General features: G+C 43.5%; 1 protein-coding gene across 1 annotated transcript in view; it reads left to right on the top strand.

Moving 5' to 3' along the window:
* Positions 1-23,937, top strand: part of LOC118841352 — a 58,337-nt gene extending 34,400 nt beyond the window's left edge. The window contains exon 3 of the mRNA XM_036748725.1: positions 23,839-23,937. Within this exon, the coding sequence (XP_036604620.1) occupies positions 23,839-23,929 (91 nt within the window). The 3' untranslated portion in view covers positions 23,930-23,937. The remainder of the gene's footprint in view (positions 1-23,838) is intronic.
* Positions 23,938-25,628: the final 1,691 nt, after the last annotated feature.

Below are 25,628 nucleotides of genomic sequence, written 5' to 3'. Positions count from 1 at the left end.
TTGTGAGAATCAAATCCAATTATATTTGTGAAGTGCTTAGTGCAGTGCCTGGCACATAGTAGGTGCTATCTAAGTGTTCATTCCCTTCTCACATCTTTCTACAGATTGTCTCCCTTAGAGTTCTCTTCTCATTTCAGACATCTTGCTTGAAGGAAATTCCTTTTCTTCCTTCAGAAAACAGTTTTGCAGTTGAACCTAAAAAGGCCCTTCCTTGACTTTCCAGCACTCACACCTGGGTGCTCTCCAGTGCTTCCCATGCAGACATCCTCTTTAGGTGTTTGGTTGTGATCTGTGACTAGCCTCCATTTCTTCATGGAGCTGAAACGAATGGCTTTTAGCTTTCTGATCACCAAGCACTGACTGTGATGTGGAGGCATTTCCCTTTTGCCTACAGCCTGAAGTTCTACCTGCAGTTACTGTGCTTGCTCGTCTACCACAGCTGCCGTTTGCTCTTCCCTGCTTGTCTCACTGGTATTATTATGAAAATAGTTTTGATCTCACAGATTCCTTAAAAGAGGGATATAGAACCACTGCGCTACGTGATGCCGCCTCTTGGGCTTCCTCAGGGCCTCCAGTCCCAAGGCTTGTTTCTGACTCTCCATTACCCCATTTAGGGTTTTCTTGGCAAGATAATGGTAGTGGTTTGCCATTTCCTTCTCCAGCTTATTTTACAGACGAAGAAACTGAAGCAAATAGGCTTAGGTGACTTGTCCAGCTTCACACAACTAGTAAGTGTCTGAGGCAAGATTTGAACTCAGGTCATCAGACTCCAGGCTTGGGACTCTATCCTCTGTACCACCTAGCTGCCCTAATCCCTGAGGATTTGAAAGGCCTCATACTGTGACACCTCATAGAGCCAGGTTTGAAGATGTGAGGACATAGGCTTTCTTTACCTTATAGGAGCTGCTATTGTGGCCCAAGGTCAGCTCTGTAGGGGTATGTGGGCATAACTGTATGCCTTAGGTCAAAAGGCAGCTAACTGACACAGTGGATGGAACACTAGGCCTGCAGTCAGGAAAACCTGAATTCAAATCCAGCTTAAATACTTACTAGCTGTGTGACCCTGGGCAAGTCACTTAACCTCTGTCTGCCCCAGTTTCCTCAGCTATAAAATGGATTGTTGTGAGGATCAGATGAGATCATATTTGTGAAGCACTCGGTGCCGGAAACAGGTGTTAAACAAATGCTTGTTCCTTCCTTTGCCTCCCTCCACCTCCCCCCACCTCCCCTTTATATATACTTTCTCTGTGCCATTCAGCAGTGTAGAGGAGGAAGACAGCTTTTCCTAGCAAAGCTAGAAAGAACAGAGATATAATTCAGTCACAGCACGGTATGAGTTAGAGCAGGGGAGAGGGTGGCAGCATCCCAGCAGGACAGAACACTTGAAAGTTTCACTCTCAACTAGGAGCAATTTCTCCCCAAAGCCAGTGACCTGGATGGGATGCTCTTCCCTGCCCTCTCTAGCCTGGAATCACATTAAGGAAGAAACCCGAGGGGAAGAGCAGAGAAAACCCTGAACCCAGGCTTGTGGGCTTCTCCTCTGGAGTGAGGTCTGTCTGGCCCAGGTATCCCTGCACAGGTGGGATGGATGTCACTGAAGCCTTTGCTCCCCCTGCTGGCCAGACCCCAGATGGCACTCCTGTTGGGACAGCTCGCAGGAGTGTTGCCTACTTGTCACTTCAGAACCAGGATACTCTAGAATCTCCTTTTGAATGACTACAGGCTGCTGACCTTAACACTTACTATTTTTCCTTAGAATGTGTCAAGATCAGGGTATTGCTCGTATCCCACCACTTGTTCCTATTCTGTTTCTTCTTTGCACCTAGGACCTGCTAATTCCTTACCCCTGCTGTTCCCCCTCCCAACCATTGATTGTTCCCCAGCCATTGTTTTCCTCATCGATATTTGTCTTTAGCTTCTTACGTGGCTCTCAGTGCCCAAGGTGCCATTCTGCCTCGTGTCCCTACCTCTAATCCCTGAGAACCAACTTTGAAATTTTCCTCATGCATCTGTCCATCCTTTCCTTTCCTTTCTGTTGCCATCCTCATTGTCACCATATTATTATACTAGCTTTCTTACAGGTATCCCCTGACATCAAATGTCAGACTAACAAACCACCATTTTAATCATGTTACTCCCCCTTAAGTATCTTCCTATGATCTGGTGCCTACCCCAGTTCTAAGCACAATTCTCAGTTCCAGCCAGGATCAATTTCCACCAGCCATAATATGCTTTCCCTCCATTCTCATCTTTCTTGTCCTTTGATACACAGTTGAAGCCTCCCTTTTTCACAAAATTTCCCCTAACCACTCCTGCTCACCTTAGTCTTTCTCTTCTCTGAACATGGAACTAACCACAATAACACTCACTGGTCAGACCACTCATTTTGACATTTAATTGTATGCTTTCTTGCTGTTACTTCTTGTTGCATTATGTATACATGTGTGTGTTACTTTCTCCAATAAGATTGTAAGCTCTTGGAGAGCAAATTGTCTGTGCTCTCCACAGAGTTTACCAGTGAGATGTACACAGGTGCGAGCTAAGTACTGTGGAATAAATGAGCAGCTGCTGCTCCAATCTTGAATCTGCCCAAGGGCTCCTTGGTCTATCGTTTGAACCAAAAGTCCTAGTTTTACCACCTACTTGTTTTTGACCTAAACTGAGCTAACCTTCCCTCCCCACTCAAAATATTATGTTGATTAGGGTCAAAGTTCACTGCAAGGACTTCTCTGAATCAGAATCATAACATCTCAGAATTGGAAAGAAACTCACAGGTTATCTAATCCAACTTATAACTGAACAGGAATATCCTCTAGAACATCTTTGTTAAGCAGTCTTTTGGCCTCCATCAAGAGGAAAACTGCCACCTCCCAAGGCATCCTATGCCATTTTTAGACAGTTCTAGTTTTAGGTAATTTTTCTATGCGTCTACCCTAAATGGCTTTCTCTGCCACATTGAATCAATCAAGTTGATGGTTTGATCTCTGCTTCCTCTTAAAGCTTGAAAGTGTGAAGGGAGTGTAACCATGCAGTTGCCTGTTCTCTCTTCCCCCCCACCTCATTCTTGGAGGCCTAGTGTGATAGTGAAATAGGAAGGGAGTGTGGGTAATAGAGCATACTAGAGACTTCAATGAATGAGCTTTTTTGAGGGAAGGCTTCTTTCTAGGTCCTCTAATTTCAAACTAAAATAGTGCCAGTTTAGATGTTGTCTTCTGCTTGAGGACCTTGAGCAACTTAGAAAATCCCACGTTTAGCATCGACCCATTCCCCTAAAATGCATCGGGCATAGTTGAGAGAGAGGACTATCCTATCCATTCTGAAAGACCTGGATTCACGTCCTTCCTCTGACAGGTGCTGGCTCCATGACTACGAGTAAGTCATTCAACCTCAGTGGCCCAGTCAACTTTGCAAGACTGTAACAAAGAAGGGTGTCTAGCTGCATCTCGGAGTTTCCACTCTAGTAGTTCCCCACAGCTATGAAATCACAGGTCTAGACTCCTCCCCCACCTCACCCCCATTCCTGGGCAGAAAACAAAACTACACACGCACATACGCGCGCTTGCCTGCGCCTGCACACACATACGCACACACACACACACACTCGCGCGCGCTCGCGCACACACACACACACACACATTCCCCTCAATCTTGTACCACTGTTGCTCACAGGGAGTTCTCAAGCTCTTTCTGCCCCAGCCGCCACTTTGTGGAGAGATGCTGGTGAAAGATGCGTCTCCGCCTCCCGGGAGACTCAGCTGAGAGTCCTAGCATCATGAGGCTGGACTTTGGGTGCTGCTTTGGACAGCTCACTCCCGCCCTCCTAGTCTGGGCCTCTGCGGCCGCCAGGTGGCGTTTAGATGCCCAACTCTCCTTCCGAGCGCTCGCCAGCGACAGATAGCTGGGCTGGCAAGACATATGGGCCTGCATCGGCCACAGTCGCCCCCTTGCTTCTTGTCCCCTTTCCTCTCCACTGGGCCTCCAGGTCTAGCTGACCCTGACCTCACGCGCAGGTGAGCTTTGCCGCCAGACACCATCAGCTTCACGCAGTGCGGAGAACCTGGGGAGCACTGGCTTGGTGGAGTCGATACGCGCATCCCTGGAGCCCTCCCCCCGCCTGCCCAAAACTCTCTGAAGGATAATCTCGCCTCTACTTCTCTTTCCCCAGATTTAAGTCTCAATTTTCTCCCTGAGCTGGGAGGAATGGGAGGAGCCTGGGGAGAACTAGTCACCTGACGCTGAAATTTGGGGGATGGAAGGGAGGCTTAACCCTCCATGAGCATTCCCCTTCTTCCCCCTCCATGCCCAGATCCTCTTCTGAGCCTGGCACAAAAGGGTCTTTCGGCCACCACCCCAGGCTCGATGCCGCGCCGGCACCTCCCTCCTCTATCCTTCTCTCAGTCAAGTCCTTGGTGCCTGAGGTCCCAGGGCTCCAGCAGCTTCTGCCCCGCCTGCTCTGCTCCGGGGGCTGAACTCTGCGCCTCTGACCCGGACGGTGATGCAGGGACGCCCGAGCTTCTTTGGGGAAACGCCGGGGACAGAAGTTTCTGCTGAGGCCAGCTTTGCCCTGAGTCCCTGCATTCCCTGAGACTCCAGAGAAATCAAGAAAGTTGGATTTACAGTTGCCACCTCTCTGGGTTCCCTCCTGTGGTGAGTATTTTAGTGGGACTTCTTAAAGAATCCCAAAGCAACATTTAATACAAAATGGGGTGGTGCTGTTTGAAAAAAATCCAGTGGCTGTCCCTTGAGTGCCGTAAGAGGCCTCCAGTTGGTTATATAGTGATAAAGACTAGATTTAAATGTTAAACCTATGGTCTTTTGTTTTCTTGCAAAATACCCCTTGCTTTGTAAAACTGGATCAACCAATATGAAAATAAAATACGTAATGGCTGAGTTGAGATTTGTGAAACCCTTTGTTTAGGATGCTTTTGTAAAGAGTGATTATCTTTCTGTCCACAGAGCAATGTATGTACAAGCTAAGTAAATATTTTCAACATGAAGTAAAAAGCAATTGAGCATATTTAATTTTTTAGACAAAGTGCTCTTTTGAAACAGTGATGCCTGAGTTCCATTCTAGTCTATCACCCATCTTTTGTTTGCAGATCTCAGAAGAAACTAAATGCCTTGTTATCTCTATTTCCACTTAAAATTTAAAATTTTTGAAACTTGGTGTTTATTTTCAGATCAGAGGTTGAAGCCTCAGCTCCTTCATTTGTATTAGGCTTTTTTGTTATGGTTGTTTAGATTTTATCCGATATTTATATTAGTGCCTAAGTATTTGAACAAGAAGTTCTGTCCCTGGCTCTGAAACTAGATAGAAAAAAAGTATTTAAGTAGCTGTGGCTATCATGTTATTATCATTTATCAGTTATTCATTCTGATGAAAAAAAAGCAAGGAGATTGGACAATTCTAAAGAGCACTTTGTTTCCCAGGATTTGGTGCTGCTTAATGCCCTAAAGCTAGGATGCTCTAAGTAGAACTTTTACAGTAGGAGGAATTACATGATCTGGGCCCAATGGGTTTGGGTCTTTAAATTCTGCTTTATCCTGCTGTTTCAAGAGATTGTTTGTAGCCATACTGTTCCTCACTAATATAGGTTCCATCTCAAATCCAACCACAAAACTCCTGGGGAAACTTGGGGCTCAGGAGCTGGGGATGAGAAAACGCCATGGCATGTCCCATAAAAGCCAGACTTGTTTCTCTCCATCTCTCTACCAAATTCCTTCTCTTTCTGTCCCTTGGAAGTCCCGGCTCAGTGCTTCAAGAGGCCTCAGGTTATCTAGATCCCACTATGGAGCTGAGCTCTTAAAAGCAAAACAGCCTTGGCTTAGAGTCTAAGTGGGAATAAGTATCCTCAGGGGTCAGACCAGCTACAGTATTTTAGGGCTAAGGGAGCTATAGCCAAAGTTACTCCAAGTTCTCTGGTCCCAACCTGGAGTAACACTGGGACTGGCCAAGTGATGAGAATTAAATCAAGGCTCTCTTTCTATATTCAATATGCATTACTGAAAACCTCACACCTACACAAGCGTTTGGGCTTTTTCCTCTCCATCAACTGACAATAACTGTCTTCCTATTCTTTCCTAAGATAGAGCCCATGGGCTATATCTATCTTTATAATAATTGCCATCAGGATAAGAAGTCTTAAGTAGATAGTATTCAATAAATACTTCTAGAAGTTTCAGTGATTTTGAGGTGAAATCTCTTAGCCAGAAGGTGTGTCACCTGGGGTAGGAAGGAAAGGGAGGGAAATTATTGGCATTAATATATCCCTCAAGATCCTCCTCTCCATTGTTTCAGAGCCTATCCCTACTTACACTCACAGACCCTCCAAGAAGCCCTCTCTATGCTGAGGTACAACCTAGAAATTGCCTATACCTCCCCTCTCACGTCAGTAAGAAATGTGGTTCCCATGAAAGTCAGTCTGCCTTGCCTCTGTTAGCGTATTGTTTTCTGGAGGCTGTGTCTGGCATGTTCTGTTGTTGAGTGGCCAAAGAGTACAAGGTCCTGTGTGTTAAGAGATATACCTTTATACATTTGTGACCTAGTATGGAACCATTCAAAGCATCCAAACCCTTCTGTACCCTCCACTATGAAAGTGGCTAAAATGTAGTATTTAATTAAGTAATCACTGTTTACAGAACAACAAAGTTTCCATGTTGGTGAAGCTAATTTTCCTGTAGAGTAACTATCTCTTGTCATGCCATTCTCGCTCCATGCCTTAGTAGTCTGGAATTCTGATTATTGAAGAAACAACATCAGAAAAACACCAAAACCCACTGGCATGCAAATGAATGGACCTCCCCCCCAACACACACACATACCTTCCTTTTACCATCCCCTCTTCCTGTTAATGAAGTATTAGTAAGAGATGGGAAAACAGCAAGTCTTAACTTGACCCTGCTGTAGCCAAAATGTCAACGTTACTCTCCCAAAGGGTAGATTGGGGGGATACCATAATATTAGGCCAGAGACTTCTTATCCTGATGGTTAATCCCTAAGACATGCATCCCTTGGTCCCCTAACTCTGATGGAACAGCAACATCAACCAAGAAGAACATACTTGGTTCTTTGGATTGAAAAGATTGCAACTCTAGCTTCAGGCGGTCCTGTTTGGTTACCTTCAATAGCCCTCCATGGGAGTCCATGTCAGATGCCGCCCACCCCATCTAACAGTTGATTTGTGGCAGGGTTGTGGAAGGGAAAAGAATAGGCACATGTTTATGCCATGTTCACTAAACTACACCTTCCCTTCCCTGGCACTACTATGTGCCAGCCACTGTGCTAAGCACTGCGTTTTCTCCTTTGAGCATCACAATAACCCTGTGAGGGGAGAACATTGAACACAGCAACAGCAACATTTGTGTGATGATTACCTATGCTAGACTTAGCTCTTCTCAGTGATACAGTGATCCAAGACAATTTTGAAAGACTCGTGATGGAAAATGCTAACCACATCCAGAAAAGAACTATGAAGTCTGAATACAGATCGAAGCTGACTATTTTCACTTTGTTCTTTTTTCTTTCTTGTGGTTTTCCCCTTTGTTCTAATTCTTCCTTCACAACATGACTAATGTGGACATTTGTTTAACATGGGTATACATATATAACCTATATCAGATTGCATGTCATCATGGGGACAGGGGAAGGAAGGTAGAGAAGGAGAAAAAATTGGAACTCAGAATTTTACAAAAATGAATGTTGAAAACTATCTTTACATGTAATTGGAAAAAAAAATAAAATACTATTAAGAAAAAAAAAACCAATAACCCTTCGAGGAAGATGCTGCCTCCTCCAGTACCCTACCTGAGATTTCCAAGGCCTTGTTTTCCTGGCCTATCCACTGCATCACTACCCACTGCAACATCACAAAACATCATCAAAGCACAGTGGGGAGCTTCTAGTCTGGCAGGATATGCCCAGAACCCAAGAGCAGTACCATAGCTACAACCTCACTATTTTGCTTTTCTTTCTATTATCCTCATAAAAGTGTGTGATGCTGGGAAGCAGGAACATATTAACTCCTGAGCTGCAAGCTTAGTGCTAAGGACATTTAATAAGCAAGAACCTGAAGATGTACTTTTATGTGACAACTGAGCCCATAAGGGCTCAGACGATCAGCAGTAGGACCCAGGAGAGGCAGCTCAGTGCAATGGAGAAAGCACAGAAATGCATCAGTAAAAAAAAATATTAAATTAAAAGATACAAAGATCTACAGAAGGTCTGGGTTTGCACCCCAGCTTTTCCATTTTACTAGTTGTGTGATCTTGGCCAAGCCACTTAATTTCTCTAAGCCTCAGATTCCTCACATGTAGAGCGAGAATAAAACTGCTTGTGCTTCCTGTTCCATAGATTGGAGGGACAGGTATTTGTAAATCATAATTTAACATGCTGTGTAAATGTGAAATATTGTTGTTGTTGACATTCCCTTATGCTCGAGAAGACAAATGCCCTGGGGAGAAACCTCTGAGATAATCAAGGGAGTGGAGGGAGATTTCTGTTCTTGGGGAGGGGAGGACAAAACCCCTTTCTATCCTCTGGAACCTCTTTGGAGTGGAGGGGGGTAGTAACCTAAAGACAAATGGGTCTGAAAGAAGGAAACAGAAGAAAGACAGAGCTGAGGTTGAGTGGCGGACCAGGATAAGAGGTGTTGCTGTTCTTTTTCAAATCTTTGTGTGACACCTATAATCCTTGTGGTTCCTTTCCCTAGTACCTTTGAGTCATGTGTTCCAGTGTTACTTTCCTTAGTTCTATAGAAAGACAGCGTGTCTCCGTGTTGCTTATCCATCGAGGGTGGGAAATAGCCAAGTTACACAGCAGGGGACACTCAACTTGTGCTAGCATCCTTGTGGTCTCATCAGAGTCTCTCTGGCATATAGGTGGTCTCGCCTTCCTAAAAGGCCACTGACAGTCCTTAGCCTGCAGATACCTAGACTGCTCCTCCCTCACATTACGGAGCCGGTAGCTTCAAAGAGCAGTGCTGACTGGGTCCAGAATTAAGTTAAAGGATGGAACAGAACATCATTCAGATTATTAAAACACTGAGTTTGAAAGTCCATATGTAGCTCCAGAACTTCCATCCTATCTGGGCCTTCTCTTTGGTCATGACCCGCCCCCTCCCCATATCTACAAGATTCAGGTATTTTCCATGTTGTAGTTTAGTGAACATAGCAAATTTGAAAGGAAATGATACATGCTCCTATGTGGTACTTTCCACTTCTAGCTATCCCCTAAATATCTTCCCAGTTGCCCTTCCAGGTCTTTGGGCATAGCAGGGGAAAATCCCCAAACTAGTCCTGTTCATTGAAGGGAATAAAGGACGGGTGTTATAGAAAGGGAATGCAGGGGAGATGGTTAGAACTCAGTCTTTCCTCAGCTTACCAACCCAGTTTGATTCACAATAGTTGGCAGGCTTGGTTCTCAGGATCTTCTCTTGTCATGACACCTGTCTCTGTTCCAACTTCGGGATCCAATTTCCTCCATTCCTGTCTCTGGAAGTCTTGCTCACCAGCCATAGCACCGCATGCCATAGAATCGGTGGCCCCAGGCACCTCTAACACCTGCATGTGGTCAGGAAGGCCCAAACTCAACTTCAGCAGAAGGAAGAGAAGACAGTCCCCTGTGGCGGTGGTGTCTAAAGTACACCTCCCAGCAGTAAACAATTTTTGAGCACATACCCTTAATATGTGTATGTCTACTTATGTGTAAATTATATGGATATACCACTGTACTAATACATTCTAAAATTTACACAAAAACAGACATTAAAACGTTGAAATAAAGATCGAGTAATATTTTGTCCTAGAGTAAATAGGAAACTATCGGAGTTTATTGAGTAGAAAAGTGATATGGTCAGACCTGAACTTTAGGAAGGATCACTAGCAGCTGGGCGAAGGACGGGTTGGAGTGGGGAGAGATTTTCAGTAAGAAAACTAATTAGAAGGCTATTACAATAGCCCAAGTGAGCGGTAATGAGGACCTGAACTGGAGTGGCCACTGTGGGAATAGAAACGTGGGCCAGATGGGAGAGGTGACATTAGATGCATTGGAAATGACAAGATTTGACAGTTGATTGGATATGGGGAGGGAGGGAATGTGAGCAGTTGGAGGTGAGAAGATTGTGACCCTGGATGACTAGAAGGATGCCAGTGCCCAGATAGCAGTGAGAAAAATTCCTAAGAGGGGTAGCTGGCGTCGGGGCGGGGGGGGGGGGAAGATAATATTATGAGATCTGACATCTGTAGCAACCTGTCCATACCACCTCATCCTGTCCCCCGCCCCCAAAGCAAATGGGCCAGAGGGAGGAGAAAAGAGTTCTTACCATTCACTACCCTGGAGCCCAGAGCCTATCATCTGCACAACCAGATGACCTGATAGGGGAGAGCTGAGGGGGAGGCTGTGGAATCTGCCAGATAGCAATTATGCTACAACTGCCTTAAGAGATTGAAGCCTAGCTCAGGAAGGTATAGGTTGGGAGCTTGAAAACTGGAAGGAAGGAGCTGGAGTGAAGGAATGTTGGGGGGTAGGTATACGTATGTTACAGACAAACCCCACAATTGCCTTTGGTTCCCCCAGAGGTCCTAGCTCTCATTTTGGAGACCACTACTCTAAGCAAATATACAGATATCATACCTTTTTTTATCATAGAGCATGGCTTCCTGCCCCAAAGTGTATTTGGGACACCGAAGCTTTCCTCTTCCATCTCTATCCTGGAGAGAATTGTGGTAGTCTCACTTCCCAGTGTCTTACAAACTGTTTCCCCCTGGAAAAACATCACTAAGTCTTCAGGTCTCCACAAGAAGAGGTAATATAGAAACATTGGCTGCACCTGGTCACCCTTCGTTGGCTCATTTGTGTAGGTGGGCTATAATTTGTTGACATTGAAATAAACTGAACCCTCAAAGCACTTTAGTCTTAGAAGATTTATCAGACTATAGCCCATCCTGGGCAGGTGCTAGGATTGGGGTGGGGGCAGGGCAGGGAGCAATATGGCCCAAGGGACAGACATATTTCTGTGTGGTAAGAGGCAGGTCTACTTTCTATCCTTTTCTTTGGTCCTTCCTAGGTGTCTGAGTCTGGCTGAGGGGAGCTAGGGTAAACAGATACAAGCCAATGAGAAGTTCTAGGAACAAAGGTTCAGCTTTCAATCATTCCCCCAGCCCAGGTGGAGAAGATACCAGCTGTCTGAGGGATGAAGGCTTCAAAGAAGACTATTTCTTCTTGTAGTTTCCATTACAGTTTCCCCTTCTGTTATTGCAAAATCAGTGGAGAAAATAGTTCACTAGTATGATGCTTCAGAAGAGCAAATTGAAAAATTTCCCTACAGCTAAAATTCTAGGATCTTACTCCTAGGATTTTCTGCCACTACCAAGTTGTTTAAATATATATGCTCTGCTGGATGGCTTTGTGACACTGGTTAAGCCACTTAACCTTTCTTTGAATCAGTTGGTGATTCTTTCTATTATCACAGTGCCCCAAGCACCCTGGGGAAGTCACAAGACCATGGAAGGTGTCACATAACACCAGAGGAAGTCCTCTGAGATTGGAGCCAAGAACAGCCCGATGGGCAGAAAGCCCATCAGTAAAGCCAGTCATCTCTCAAGCACCCAGGATCTTCCTCTAAACACTGGCCTTAGAGCATCTGGCTCATCAGTCCTCTTGACTCATCATGGAGCGGACACTGCAGCCTTGATTCTCAAATCCTGAGATTAAGCTTCAGAATGACAAGGAATCCCAGAAATGCCCCAGGTATCCCTTAATCCTAACTCACTTCCTAAGAAGTGACCATAGACCCCCAGAGAAAAGAAGCCTCTTAATCCAATCTAGCCAGGGAAAGGGAACTACTTTCTTGTCTTCCTCAGGCAACCCAGAGCCACCTAGATATAAGGGATACTCACTTGTGGGGGAGGAAATGTGAGAAGGAACTAACTAAATGGGAAGTTTTCTGTGCTTTTAAAGAAAAGGTGCTAAGAAAATTGGAATCGCGATTCTATAGTTTTCACAGGTTTCAGCCCCGAAATCACTCAGTCTAAAGTCTGAGCATAATGTAGGGTGATGTACTATCTGAATGCTAAGGTTCCCTAAGTAGAAAGTCTTTGAGCATGCTCCAAATTCATGTGAGAATGTGGACCTGGGAACTGTGTCATGTGATGAAGAAAAGCATAGCATTGAGAGAAAGGGAAAGTGCTCCAGGAATAGAGGGAGAAGCACAAGAAAACAAGATAAGGGATGGGGTTAAGGATTGGAGAGGAAGAAGGGACCTGTAGTAGTGCTGATACTCTAGTGCTGTGAACTCGCCAAACTGTGTGTTGTGTAATTAGAGTGTTTCCCAAAAGGACAGGGACTGCCTTGGATTTCTGAGTCTCAGGAAGAGCCTGGGGACATCCCTGCTCCTACACATTTGCCTTTCTTGGGTGTTCTGTGTGGGCAGCTGTATGGGGAACATTCCAGTTGAATCATAACTCTAGATCTGCTCACTCTGGCAGCATCACACGCTAGGGCAAGGGGACTCTGAAAGGGAGCTCACAGCACACAGGGACTTCTGCCTCCCAGCCAGCACAGGAGAAGGGGTGTTAGGGGTCAGAAAAGGTGACAACCTCCTTCTGATGGTGCCCTCAGTCCCTGGCCCCAGCTGCGGTTTCTGAAAATGACACTGGGATTTAGTTTCACTGGAACCATGAGAAGACAAGTTTGGTTACCTTGGCTGACTACACAGCTATTTACTATTATGGGACAAGAGATAGAGGTGGAAGAAAACACTAGGGCATGAAAATGAGGACTAAAGGTTAACTTTGGAATACAACACTAGGAATCTAAATGGATCCTATTTGGATAATTTTTGCAAACCTTTTGTTTTCTGTTGAATTGAAAATAATATTCATTTGCATTGAAATTTACATATGATTTGCCATTCCTAGTGCTTCTTTCATTAAAAAAATAACACTGTGTCTTTGGGGGGGCACTTCAGTGGGATGTCAGAGAATAGGGGTACATTGTATGCTGCCTCACCTTAACCACTTTTAGAGGAGAGAAGAGCTGTGGCTGTTTATCTTGGTATAAATTGCCTCTTGATTCCCTGCAGCTCTGATTTAATAAATCCCATGATGTGGAAAAATCCAGCCTAAACGTTTTTCCCCCTAAGACAAAAAAAAATGAAGATGAAGCAGCCCAGTCAAACTGTATTTTAGGAAAAATATTCCTCTGTTTTTGGGTAATGGAGGAGGAAGAATAGGGATATGGACCGAGAGAGAGAAAAGGAGGAAAAAAACTGATAAGATGAGGAAAATAAAATGGAACAGGCTAATGGCTCAGAGCCAAGTAGACCCCTTTAAAAAATAAATTTAAATTTAAAAGAATTCACTTATTTCTTCATACTTGGCCCTGCTATCATGTATTTTAGAAATCAGTAGAGTTAAATGACTTTCTGCAGAAGTAATTTTTAGGGCAATGCATTGGGCCCATGTCACAAGCTTCATTACTAGCCAAGAGACCAACACGTAAGGGACAGGTGAATGGACATTCACTCTCCTCTTCCCTGATCTCGTCCTCAAACCCTAGCTCTCTCTGGGGATGATCTCAAACCAGCTCTATCTCATCATCATGAAGGGAAGCAGTGTGCTAAAGTGCAAAGAGTGTGAGTTGGATTTGGAGTTAAGAGGAGGTAAATTCAATCCCTGACTCACCACCAATGACTATTTTTAACTCTGGCTGAGTCCCGTAACCATCCTCGCCTGTTTCTTCATCTGTAAAATTAGTATGTTGGACTAGATTACCTCAAAGATTCCTTTCATTACTAAATCTATGATCCTGAGATCCCTCCAAGATCCTGAGTACCTGCCCTGTCTCCATTCTCCCTCCACCCCCCAGGACAGCCCAGATATAGAAACACAACCAAGCCAATGTTAAAAGAGTGGGGTTCACCTTTCATAATTCTTATCTGCTCTGCCCATCTTATATCATATTCCAGTCACTGCTTTGCCCTCACCCCTGTTGGTCCCTTACACATCAACTTTCCTCTCTTAGCTTTGAGGTGTGAACACTGGAGCCCTGTTGACTTTCTGCCTATTCTCTCCTGTTTCCCATATCCCCTTCCCTCAAAGGTGCAACATCTAGATGTTTAACTTCAAAAGGTTCACTTCTAGTTGGGCCAAGAATTTTTCCTGTTTAGTGCCAGAATCCCTGGCAGATGCCACACTGGGAATATTTATCTGCCACAGTGATTTCTTTCCCTATTACATGTTTCAAAATAACCATGGCTCCTTTCATTCCAAAGGATTACTGACTCCAAAAAGAGAATTCCTTGTGATTTCTTAAAAAGAGAGAAAAAGATGGGAAAAGATAATACCCTATTTGGGAACACAAAGAATCACAGATACATGGAACATCACAACTCTTCTTAACCAGCAGCAGATTGGAATGCTACACAAAAATCTACTATGAAGGATTTTCAAATCCCTTGATCTATGGCTAATTCTCAGTCTTCTTAACAGACAGGGCATGCTTTAGGAAACCCAGATCTCCACTTATGACATATATATATAATTCACAGCTCTTTTATTTGTAACAGTGAAAAATGTCTAGATAAATGAAAATACATTCTTTTGAATACTCTTATGCCATAAAAATGGCAAATGTGAAGGATATCAAGAAATATAGAGAAAAGCAAGATTAGCAGGGGAGAAAACAGTATAAACACTGATTATGAGCCCACTGAAAACAAAAACAAAAGATAGCAAAACTCCATAAGTACACAAATTCAGAAAGGGACATAGAACAAATAAATTATTATTATTTTGCTAAAATTTATATTGCTTTTATTTAAAATAAAAATAAATTGCCTTGATTAAAAGTTTATTTTTTTAGAGACTTACTTCATATTTTGTTTGTTTACTTCTGATTTTTCAGTGTTATTCTGAGGTAGTTCATAATAATTTTTTTTTAAAGAAGAGAGTATACTCCCCCCAAACATGTTTTTGCATAGAATCTATGCAAACACAAATCTTTCTATGGTCACTCCTCTTTTTTTCTCCTAGTCTACTGTCCCGTTCCATCTCCAGAAGTCTTGCCCTGCACACAAGTCCTTCTTATTACCGTGTCCTATTCTGGGAGCACAGTGTGATAACATTTACCTTTCCCAATAGGCAATCTCCTTTCTTCAATTTTTTCTTCTCTCCCTATGCTGGCTTCTTTCTGGCCAGCTCCCTGAGAAGCTCTTTCCCAGGGCTGGGCCTGTTGACGGCTGATTCAGTGACACTGTTTTAAAGAGACTGAGACATCCCCATGTGACACAAGCACCAGCATACAGCCTGGTTCAGCATTCTGCCTCACCCCTCCAGAGACAGAGGCCCTGAGAATCCAGACTCCAAGCAACTGAGCCAAGGACAACAAGTGATCCTTCTCGCTTTTCCTCATGTCCCCCCATTTTTCTGATGGACTTTTTGGTAAAAACAAATCCTGCAGTCTGATCTGCTCTCATGAAATCATTCTGCACCCCATAATCATCTGCTTTTAGGGGACTGGATCCTCTCATATAAACAGAGGACCTGACTTTGGTGAACCCTGTCACATACATGGAAGCAGAGAACTAAATTAGGAGTACCACCTAGTGAATGATGCAGGAGAAGGCTTTCACATCTGATGGGGCGGATAAGATTATGTTCAGGAATAGAAAGGAGGCTAGGGCTTAGCTGAAAGCAATAAGATCTGTGTGGTTCTCAAGCCAACCCTAGCTTACTGGAGCTTGTTCAAAAAGAAAGCCAAATCAAAGTCTGCCTCAGGCTTGGCATGCTCCGGCTGACCCGCATGGTGCTGTCATACCCTGTGTGTCCTGAGCCTTATAATGATTATCAATTCACCCTTTCCTGGAACATTTCATATGCTCCAATGAAAGCATAATTTCTTCCGATAATTGCCAAGTCAAAAGTCCCAACTGCATTTTGGTGGTTCGGGGCATATCCATTAGATTAGACTGTAAACTTCTTGAGGGCAGGGACTGTCTTTTGCCTCTTATTTCTCCAGCATGTAACACAGTGCCTGGCACAGAGTAGTGCTTGATAAATGTTTATTAATTGATCGATCGATATCCAGGTTGAGAAAGGGTCCTGGTTTGTTTGGATTTAGTTATAAGGTCATAGATTTTTAGTTAGAAGGAACTTTATAGATCATTAGTTTAACCTCCTCGTTTTATGGATGAGAAAAATAGGTCCTAGAGAAGTAAAGTACCTTGCCCGGGGTCCCACAAATAGAAAGCGACAGATCCAGGGTTTGAATCCAGGCCCATAGACCCCAAATCCAACACCTTTTCCACTACACAACACCCCTCACGCCTTCCTGCGTAGGTTCCGAGCTCTGAAGAGCCCCAAAAGCCTACCCACCTTGTTGTCTCTCAGTCACCAAGAAGTAGAATCACTACCCTCTGCCAGTTTTGCTGCCTCATTCAGCCCAGATCTGCAGAGACCGACTAAATGATTCTGAGCAAGTACGTCTCTGGCTTTGCGTCATTTCAGAGCGCGCTGCACCAATGGCCTCTAAAAGGCCTGGACGGTGTGACCTCAGAATAAATGGTGGGGAATGCTATCATTCTCTTTGTTTGATTGGAGGTGCCTGGAAGGGCCAACGCTCCTAACCTCTGTCCTCCAGGAAGGGACCATCATGGCTCTTCCTCAGAAATGCAGTATTTTAATGCCACCTGGTGGAAGAAAACAACTATGCAATTTGCAGACACAGTAAGTCCACTTGACAACAGGCTTTGGTGACGGCCTAGATGTCGGGGAAGAGAGCTAAGGTTTGAACCGTCACATCGTTGCATCCGCTATATTCACATTAACAGTGTAGACGTTCGAGAGGCAGTGTGGGAAAAAATGATGGATTTGGAGTTAGAGAACCTGGGTTCAAATCCTGTCTACTCCTTTCCACCTTTGTGACTTTGTTCAAGTCACTTAGCCTCTCTGGGTCTCGGTTTCCTCAACTGCAAAATGAGGGGATTGGACTAGGTGGCATCTAAAGGTTCCCCCTCCTACTCTAGCCCATCCCACCCCGAGCTCTAAGACTTTTCCCTGTTTCCTACCTTGCACCGACTCTGGTCTGACACACAGATTAGTCACAGTGGGTAGATGACCAAGGATGGATGAGTATAAGATTGATTTGTCCCGGATACTTATGTACCCCAAATATCTTAAAATAATTTATTTGAAGAAATCCATCTGGGGACTCCATGGAAGAGGAGGCTCATGGATATATCGACCCTTTTTAAAAATCACTCTGCTGAATTTGCTCAAAAATCCTTTTCTTCTTTTTACCAAGGGCTCCCTTTGAGAACTTTGAGGAAAGTTCTGTGTCAGGTAAGATTCCAGGACCACATAGAAGCTGCAGCATTGGTAAGCACTCAAGTGCAAAGAAGGCTGTCTGGAAGAAACAACTTCCTCCTTGCTTCTGAGTGACCCGTGGTCCGTGTCAGTGGGACCATCTAGTAACAAATTCCAGGACAATATATGGAACTGTTCCCCAGGGACCGGACAGGCACCTCTCTTCATCAGCAGTCTTCCTCCCATTAATCCTAGGAGCGCTTAGAGAAGCCTATGACAAAAATCTGTGTTCTCTAGTGTGCCTTTGTATTTTAAAATGCCCAAGAGAGCATCAGCTGCTTTCTCCATCCTATACCATTCCCTATATTTGTCCCTTCTTGTCATGTCTCCTTGTCCTTGTACAGATGATCCTCTTACAAATAGAGGCAGTGGTCAGAGTCTCTGTGGCTGACCTTTTGGGTTCTCTGAGTTGCCGTGGTGCCATTTCTTTACAATTGCCAATCTCCTTTGCAGGAAATTGTCATTGTGGGTTCTGTGCTGGATTCAGTTATTTAGAATTTTAAGTATTACAGAGTAACTTACAATTTTGGAAAAAGAAAAAAGCTTATAGCCACTTGCTGGGAGGACGAAGAGGTCTGCGCTTTGATTTACTTTTCGACAACTGAGGAAACTGAGCTGGAGCTGGATAAATGACTTTCCCAGAATCACATTTGAAAAACCAGCAGCTTGTTTCCCTCCCAGTCCTTGGTGTTGCTAATACCTTGTGCACAGTATCTTTGATGGGGCCGTGGGCTGAATAACAGATCAGCAACGGCTCCAGGCCTCAGCCTTGCCCTCATTTCTGTTTCAGTCTGCAGACCCTGCTGGAGCGGACCTAAGCTCAGGGTTATTTGGTTTTACAGGCAGACACCAGAGAACCAGAAGGAAGTCCATGCTTGGCTAGAACAAAAGTGGCTTGTCTGTTACTGGGCTTGGTGAGGTAACTATGGGCCCCTTTAGCATATGAAAGCTGTGAGATATCCCTACCTCTCTTCATCATAAGCAATTCTCAAGCATTTTCAGGAAAAAAAAATGTTCTTCCTGCCTAATAACTTTAAGATAGTGCCTTTTTCTCCCAAAGGAATCCCTCAGATGGGCCCCAGAACTGGTATGTGGAGTATCTGTATTAAGCACATTACATCATGTCCCAAACCCAGTGGTAGAGTCCAAATCAGGCTCCTTAGCCTTAGCCATTAAAAAAAAACAACAACAACACAAGACAGCATGACTTCATACATCAGCTTTACCTCTGCAACAGAAAGGGACATCTACAGAAGCGGAGAGTGAATAGCCAACAAATCTATTTGCCTAAGCTATTTACTGAAAGGCTTTGCTATTATGAAATGATATAGCTACATTTTTTTGCTATCTTGAGAACAAGTAGAAATGGCATCCATCCCCTATTAGGTCGTGTACTTCTTTTTAAAGCCCTTTTAGCGAACAGTTTTTTTTAAGTCTTACAAGCATTATAGATGAGAACTTCTTTTCTTTTTTTAACACCAAGACAATAATAGCAGAATTGTGGTCTCTTCCCAGTACAAATGTTTTTCAAATAAGGAAATTATTCTATATTCCCCTTCAAAGTCACAACATATAGAATAGCAACTGTCCCAGGCTAAGTAATTCAATTTGTCTTGGGCCCAGGTAAAAACCACCCTGCTGAAACAGCCCTCAGGACATCTCTTTGCTTTCACTGCTAGGCCCTTTTTTTTTTTTTTCTGAGGACACATTGGAGCAGGGGGAGGGGGCCGTAGGGCAGAAAAGGGGGTGGAACGGGACTTCTAGGAATAGTATTGTTTTGAACAAAGTATCATATGTCAGGAAGCTAATAATCATTATTAAGACCTCAAATCTAACACATAACCCACCCTGAAGTTAACTGTTCCTTTTCAAATAAAAATGGTTTGACAACACTGACAGTATAAGGTTGTTGTTTCCAGGCATCCTCCATAATGGGTGGCATTTTGAATGCCTGAATGCTTCCCCTTTTGTGAATCAATCAAGCAATTTCAACAAGCATTTACTAATCACCTACTCTGGGCCAGGGTGTATTATGTGCACTGTACCAGGTCCTGAGGATTCAAAGAAGTGAAATAGTCTCTCCCTGTTTAAGCTTCCAGGAAGCTTACATTCCAATGGGGGAGACAGCATGTACACATGAAAATGAATATGAAATCTATATACACTAAATGAAAAATAATTTCAGGGGGCGCTGGCAAATGGCAGGGGGGAATCAGTAAAGGCCTCAAGTGGGAGGAGACACTTGAACTGAGCTTTGAAGGGAGCTAGGTACTCAAAGAGATGAGAGTGAAAAGGAGATTCATTCCGGGCACAGGAGACAGGCTGTTTAAGGGCAAGGAAATGGGAGGTAGAATCCTGTGAATGAAAAATAGCAAAGTCCACTTTGGCTGGCACACATAGTGTGCACGAAGAGGAAGAAGGTATAATAAATCTGGAAAGGTAGGCAGGATCCACATTGTGAAAGACTCTAAATGCAAAACAGAGGAGTTTTTATTTTATCCTAAAGTCAATATGGAATCATTGGAGCTTTTAGAGCAAGGGAGTGGCATGGTCAGACCTGTGTTTTAGAAATCTCACTTTGGCAGTTTATGGAGGAGGGATAATGGAGGGGAGAGACTTGAGGCAAGGGAACTAGTTAGTAAGCTATTGTAATAGTCCAAGTGAGAGGTGATATGGCCCTGATGGCAGTGTGAATGGTGAGAAGGGAATAGACTTGGGAGCTATTGTAGAGGTGGAGAGTATAAGAATTGGCATCTGATTAGGTATTGGGTGCCAGTGAGAATGAGCAAGGGTGATAGCCATTTGAGTGGGAGGGATTAGAGATGTCCAAGTAGAGCTGATGAGCATCAGCAACTGGATGGATATGACTCCAAAGTTGCAAACATGAGCGACTAGGATGATGTTGGAAAGACAGTGGAACCTTTAGCAGAAATAGGGAAGTTCAGGAGAAGGGTGTGTTTCAGAAGAAACAAAAGAGAATGGGTTCTGCTTTGGTCATGTTAGATTTGAGATGCCTATGGAATATTGTGAGAAACGTTCAAGAGGAAGCTTCTGATGATGAAGAACTGAGGCTCAGGAGAGACTAAGGTTGGATAGACAGAGATAGACAGACAGACAGATAGATGAATGGATAGATAGATATAAATGTGGGAATCATTTGTGTAGAAATGACAATTAAACCCTAGGAAGCTAAGGTAATAACTGGAGAGTAGAAAGAAAAAGACCCAGAGCAGAATCTTACGCTGGGAAGGTAAGACATGGAAGACGATTCAGAAAAGGAGACTGAGAAAGGAAATCCCTCTCCCCCACAGAAAGGAAGGAGGAGAATCAGGAGGAAACAGTGTCATGAAAACCTGGAGAAGAGAGAATATCCAAGAGAAGAGCTTGGTCAACAGTATCAAATGGGGCAAAGAGCTCAAGAATAAAGACTGAGAAGGAATAATTGCTGTGACGATTCTATCATTGGTAACTCTGAAGAGGGTAGCTAGGTGGCTTACTGGATAGAGTGTTGGGCTTGGAGTCAGAAAGAGCGGAATTCAAATCTGACCTCAGGCACTCACTAGCTATCCCTAGGTAAGTTATTTAACCTTGTTTGCCTCAGTTTCCTCATCTGTCAAATGAGCTGGAGAAGGACATGGTAAACCACTCCAGTATCTCTGCCAAGAAAACCCCAAATGGGGTTGCAAAGAGTTGTACATGGCTGAAAATGACTGAAGAATAACCCAAGAAAGTGCTAGTAATGCAGGTTAAACTTAAAGTATGTGCACACATTTTTTTTTTTCCTGCAGAGCTGGTTGTTAAGAGTAGGACAGGACTGAAACTACTAAGCACAAAAGGAAACGTTGGAGAGGGGCAGCTAGGTGGCACCCATAGTGCACAGAGCACCTGGCCCTCGCCTGGAGTCAGGCAGACTCATCTGAGTTCAAATCTGGCTTCAGACCCTTCCTAGCTGTGTGACCCTGGGTAAGTCCCTTTGCCTCAGTTTCCTCAGCTGTAAAATGAACTGGAGAAGGACATGGCAAACGAGTCTGGCATCCTTTCCAAGAAGACCCCAAGTGGGGTTGTGAAGTGTCGGCCATAACTCAATAACAAAAAGCTTTGGAGAGGGTCAGCTGTTTGGTTGAGTGATGAGGTCAAAAGCCAGCCTGAAAGGCGCTGAGAAGTGAATGAGAGAGAAGCACATAGAGGCAGAGCATAGGCGGCTTTCTCTAGGAGTTTGGCTGTGAAGGGAAGAGAGACGTGAGAGGGTAACTTGAGGGGATGGCCCGGTGGAGCGACGGCTTTCTAAGGTTAGGAAAGAGCCGGACATGTTTGTAGGTAGCGCGAAAGTGACAAGTGACAAGATAGAAAGAGATTGAAGAGTAAAGAGAAAGTGGAGAATTGGTGGGTAGGGAGAGACAGTCTGTCGGAGGAGACCTAACAGGATGGAGTCAAGGGTGAAATGAACTTGCCCACTCTTTTGGTAAACAAAAACGTCCCATCTGTCTGTGAATATCCTGTCCCCAACCTGATATCCTCTAAGATGCATTAAAGTTGTATCGAAGTGCTATCCATGGGTTTGCAGTTTATCACCCATGTTTACCCAGGTGCAGTTCGGTGGAATGCTGGAGAGGGTGACGGGCTTGGAGTTGGGAAGACCGGAGTGCCCGTCCAGCCCCAGACACAGGCCGCGTGGCTGGGCAAATCACTGAACCTCCGTCGTTTCAATTTCTTCACCTGTAAAATGGGGACCATAATAGCCCCTACCTCCCTACCTACCACAAGGATCAAATGAGACCCTATTTGTTAAGGGCTTTGCAAACCTTAAAGCACTATTTAAATCATAGCTATTATTAAGTTTTTACTGTCAAAAAGCATCTAACTGTTTACCAGCATAACTATAATCATGACAGCCTTTTGGAGACATTTCATGGCTAAATGTTGAAGAAACCAATGGTATAGGAGCTTGAAGTTTCACTGCTATTGATATAATATATCAAGTAATTAGTATATTGGTCTGAATATAGGTTGTGCTCCTAAAACTTGATTTCTGTATTATTTTGGGGGGAAGAAATCAGAGTTATATGACTTTCCTAGGGTCACTAAGCTGGTAAGTAAACTTGATCTCTTTAACAAGAAAAAATATTTAGATTTACATTAAAAATTATATCACTAACTTATCTGGACTTTTTATGGGCATGGTCGGGCTCTATGATTTTATTGGAGGAGGTAATTCTCCTCTGTTGAGATTCCCTCCACTTGGCAATTTATAGTTTTACCTGGGGCATTGAGGGTTGAAGGTGACTTGGCCAGGGTTACATAGCCAGTATGTGTCTGAGGCAGGACTTGAATGTAGACCTTTCTGCATCTAAAACTAGCACTCTATACTATGACAATCAGTCTCTCACAAAATTACCATGTGAAAATATGTTACCTCTAAGAAATAATTGTGCATTTTTTTTAGCAAATGAAATACTCAAAAATTCCTTAAATTTTGCAATTCAAATAAATATTTTATTCATTTTTATCACCATTGCTCCATTTGTTGTCATCACTTTTGCTATCATTCTTCCACTAAAAACACAAGACTAGGCTACATTCAAGTGTAGCCCAGATTTGGAGAGGAAGACTACAGCTGATTACACCAATGTGGTACTTGAAAATCTTTAAAGACAATGGCAAATTAATTTAAAGACTAGTTCCCCATTTCTAGCTCATGTGCAGATTTTCTTTCTTAATCCTTTCAAATAAAGAATAAGACCCACAAAGGAAAAAGGTTCCTAAGAGCTGAGATGTCTTCAACTACTGCGCTCTTCAGCAGATTGGTGGCATTGGGTTACTTCAGCAATCAGTGCCTCAAAAGGTTTTACATTAAAAATAGATACACTTATACACAATACCTTGATAGAGAGTTCAAGGAACTTAAAATCTTTATAGCCATTAAATGTTCATGAAAACACTCTTCTCCGAAGTATAAGTGAAGAGACCATGGAAATTTTATGCAAAACCAATGGCTTTGTATTCAGTTGAGGTACCTTAAGAATGAATCCCTTATAAACCTTGATGTGACCTATAAATGTAAGCTACTATTATTCATGAAAGGCATCTTGGATAAAAAGTCTGCCTCCCACTTCTGATGTACTATATGACCCTGGGCAAGTCACTTAACTTCTCAGTGCTCTAGGCTCTGCTCTAAGATTATGAATTGCAGAGAAGATGCTGTACTTTGGTACAAGGGGTTTCCTCATTTAGGAGTTTCTTGTGCCAAATAAATCATAGGCCCAGTCTCTATCCTCTAATTATCATAAATTCAGTATCTTAAAAGTCTAAAGGATGATGGCCCATTTTCTTTGAAATTCTATTTGCTTAATATTTGGTGCACCTGCCTTGACAAGGGTTTTTAAGATATCTGAAGTTTTTGTATCTATCTTTCACTGAATAGTGATTTTTTAAATAATGCCTTGCCCCTTATACACGGTGCTTTTCTTCATTCCTCAGGAATGTCGTAAATAAACATGGCGAGATTGACTCATTCTACATAAGCCTTGCCAAGAGATCCTGGTCCTGTGTGATGGTTATTTATGGCTGAAACCCTGAAAATGAATTAGGTAAGTTAGACCCATGAGGTGCAGACCTTGCTGGAGGCAAAAATACTGAAACAGCTGGCACGGTGAGTCTCCTAAAGCTCCTGGATACTATCAACCAGACCTCCTTTTCTCACTATAGCAAAGCACCATGAACCACACCAGTCTTGGCCAGAATTTTTGCCCCTCCCAAGTTAACCTATGCACTCATTTCTTTGAGAGAAAGCAGTTTACTCACTGATGAGGGAAACGGTTGACTCCTATATTTACACTGGACGGTTACGCCCTTATCACTTCTCTGCTCAACTCTATAAAAGAGGAAATATTTCAGTATCTCAAAAGACCCCTAAGTCTGTAGGTGAAGATACTCCCTCTGTACCCAGATTGCAACCACTCTGTAATTTAGTACATTGTTCTGGAGAGTGGTAGTGGCTGACAAGCACTATCCTGAAACCATTCTGGTGATCCTGGCATGGCATTTGACAATCCAAGTTCACCTCCTTGACAGGTGCAGACCTCCACATCTGCACATGCAAAATTAAAAAAAAAAAAAAAACCACAACCAACCCAACAACAGTATTTTAGTGCTGGGAAAGAGGAAAAGGCAAGGGAAAAAAGGGTCAGTGTTGGCTAATTTGTAACTGACAACAATGCTTGTCTATCCCCTTTATTCTAGAGGATCATTTCCAACTTCCTTGGAACCAGTGATTCTCATTACCTAGTAGGGCAACACCTCAGCAGCTCTTTAAGCCTCTGACAAGAGACTGTTCCTCTTTGCTCCTAACTAAGGTTGCCAGGAGGAAGCTCACGTCCACATACAACTCTCCAATGACAAAAATAATTATTTCTGAAATCCCCAGAGGACACTGACACAATCCATCAATCAGCAAGCATTTATTAAAGCACCTACTATGTGCCAAACCCTGTACTAAGTGCTAGGAGGTTAAGGAAAAAGCAAAATCCCCTCAGAGAGCTTACATTCTAATGGGGGAGACAACTTGTATGTAAACAGGTACATGTAAGATATATTAAAAAAAAAAACGGATGGAACTCAAAGTTAATCCTATAGGGGAAGGCGCTGGTAGTGGGGCTACTGGAAAAAGCCTCCTACAAAAGGAAGTGTTCAAGCAGAGTGGAGATAGGAGGTACAAGTCTAGAAAGACACGATACGCAAAGAATGAAGTTAAGAAGGAAGGATTTAATTTTTTAAATTAATTTTATTAATCATTTAATGCTTATTAAGAGCTGGGGATGCAAAAATAACAACAATCCCTGTCCTCAAGAAGTTTACATTCTAATAGGGGAAGAAAATACACAAAAGGAAGCTGAAAAGCAGGATGGGGGTGGGATGGAAATGAAGGTAATTGACTTGGTTTTGAAGTCTGGAGAAAGATGGGGGCAGGGAAGGACCTGACAAATGCAGACCACCTGGGACCCTCCACAAAATGTCTGTTTCAGGAAGACCCAGTTAATGGGGAAGGGGGGGGGCGATCTTGAAGAGGGATATTCCTTAGTCAGTAGGCCTAGTGGTGAGAGGCTGTTCCAGGAAGAGGATGTCCTAACTGGGCTCTAAAGGAAGTTCTTAGATGAGTCAGCAGTAGTGGGAACTAGGTCTGGAAGTTCCAAGAAGGTCTGGAATGAGCTGTGCAGGGCCAGGTTATGAAGCGCTTTTGATGCAGGGGAGTGAAACTTCTGGAGAAATTC

The sequence above is a fragment of the Trichosurus vulpecula genome, chromosome 3 (genome assembly GCF_011100635.1).
Source record: "Trichosurus vulpecula isolate mTriVul1 chromosome 3, mTriVul1.pri, whole genome shotgun sequence".
Taxonomy (NCBI): domain Eukaryota; kingdom Metazoa; phylum Chordata; class Mammalia; order Diprotodontia; family Phalangeridae; genus Trichosurus; species Trichosurus vulpecula.
This window is presented reverse-complemented; position numbering and strand designations above follow the sequence as displayed.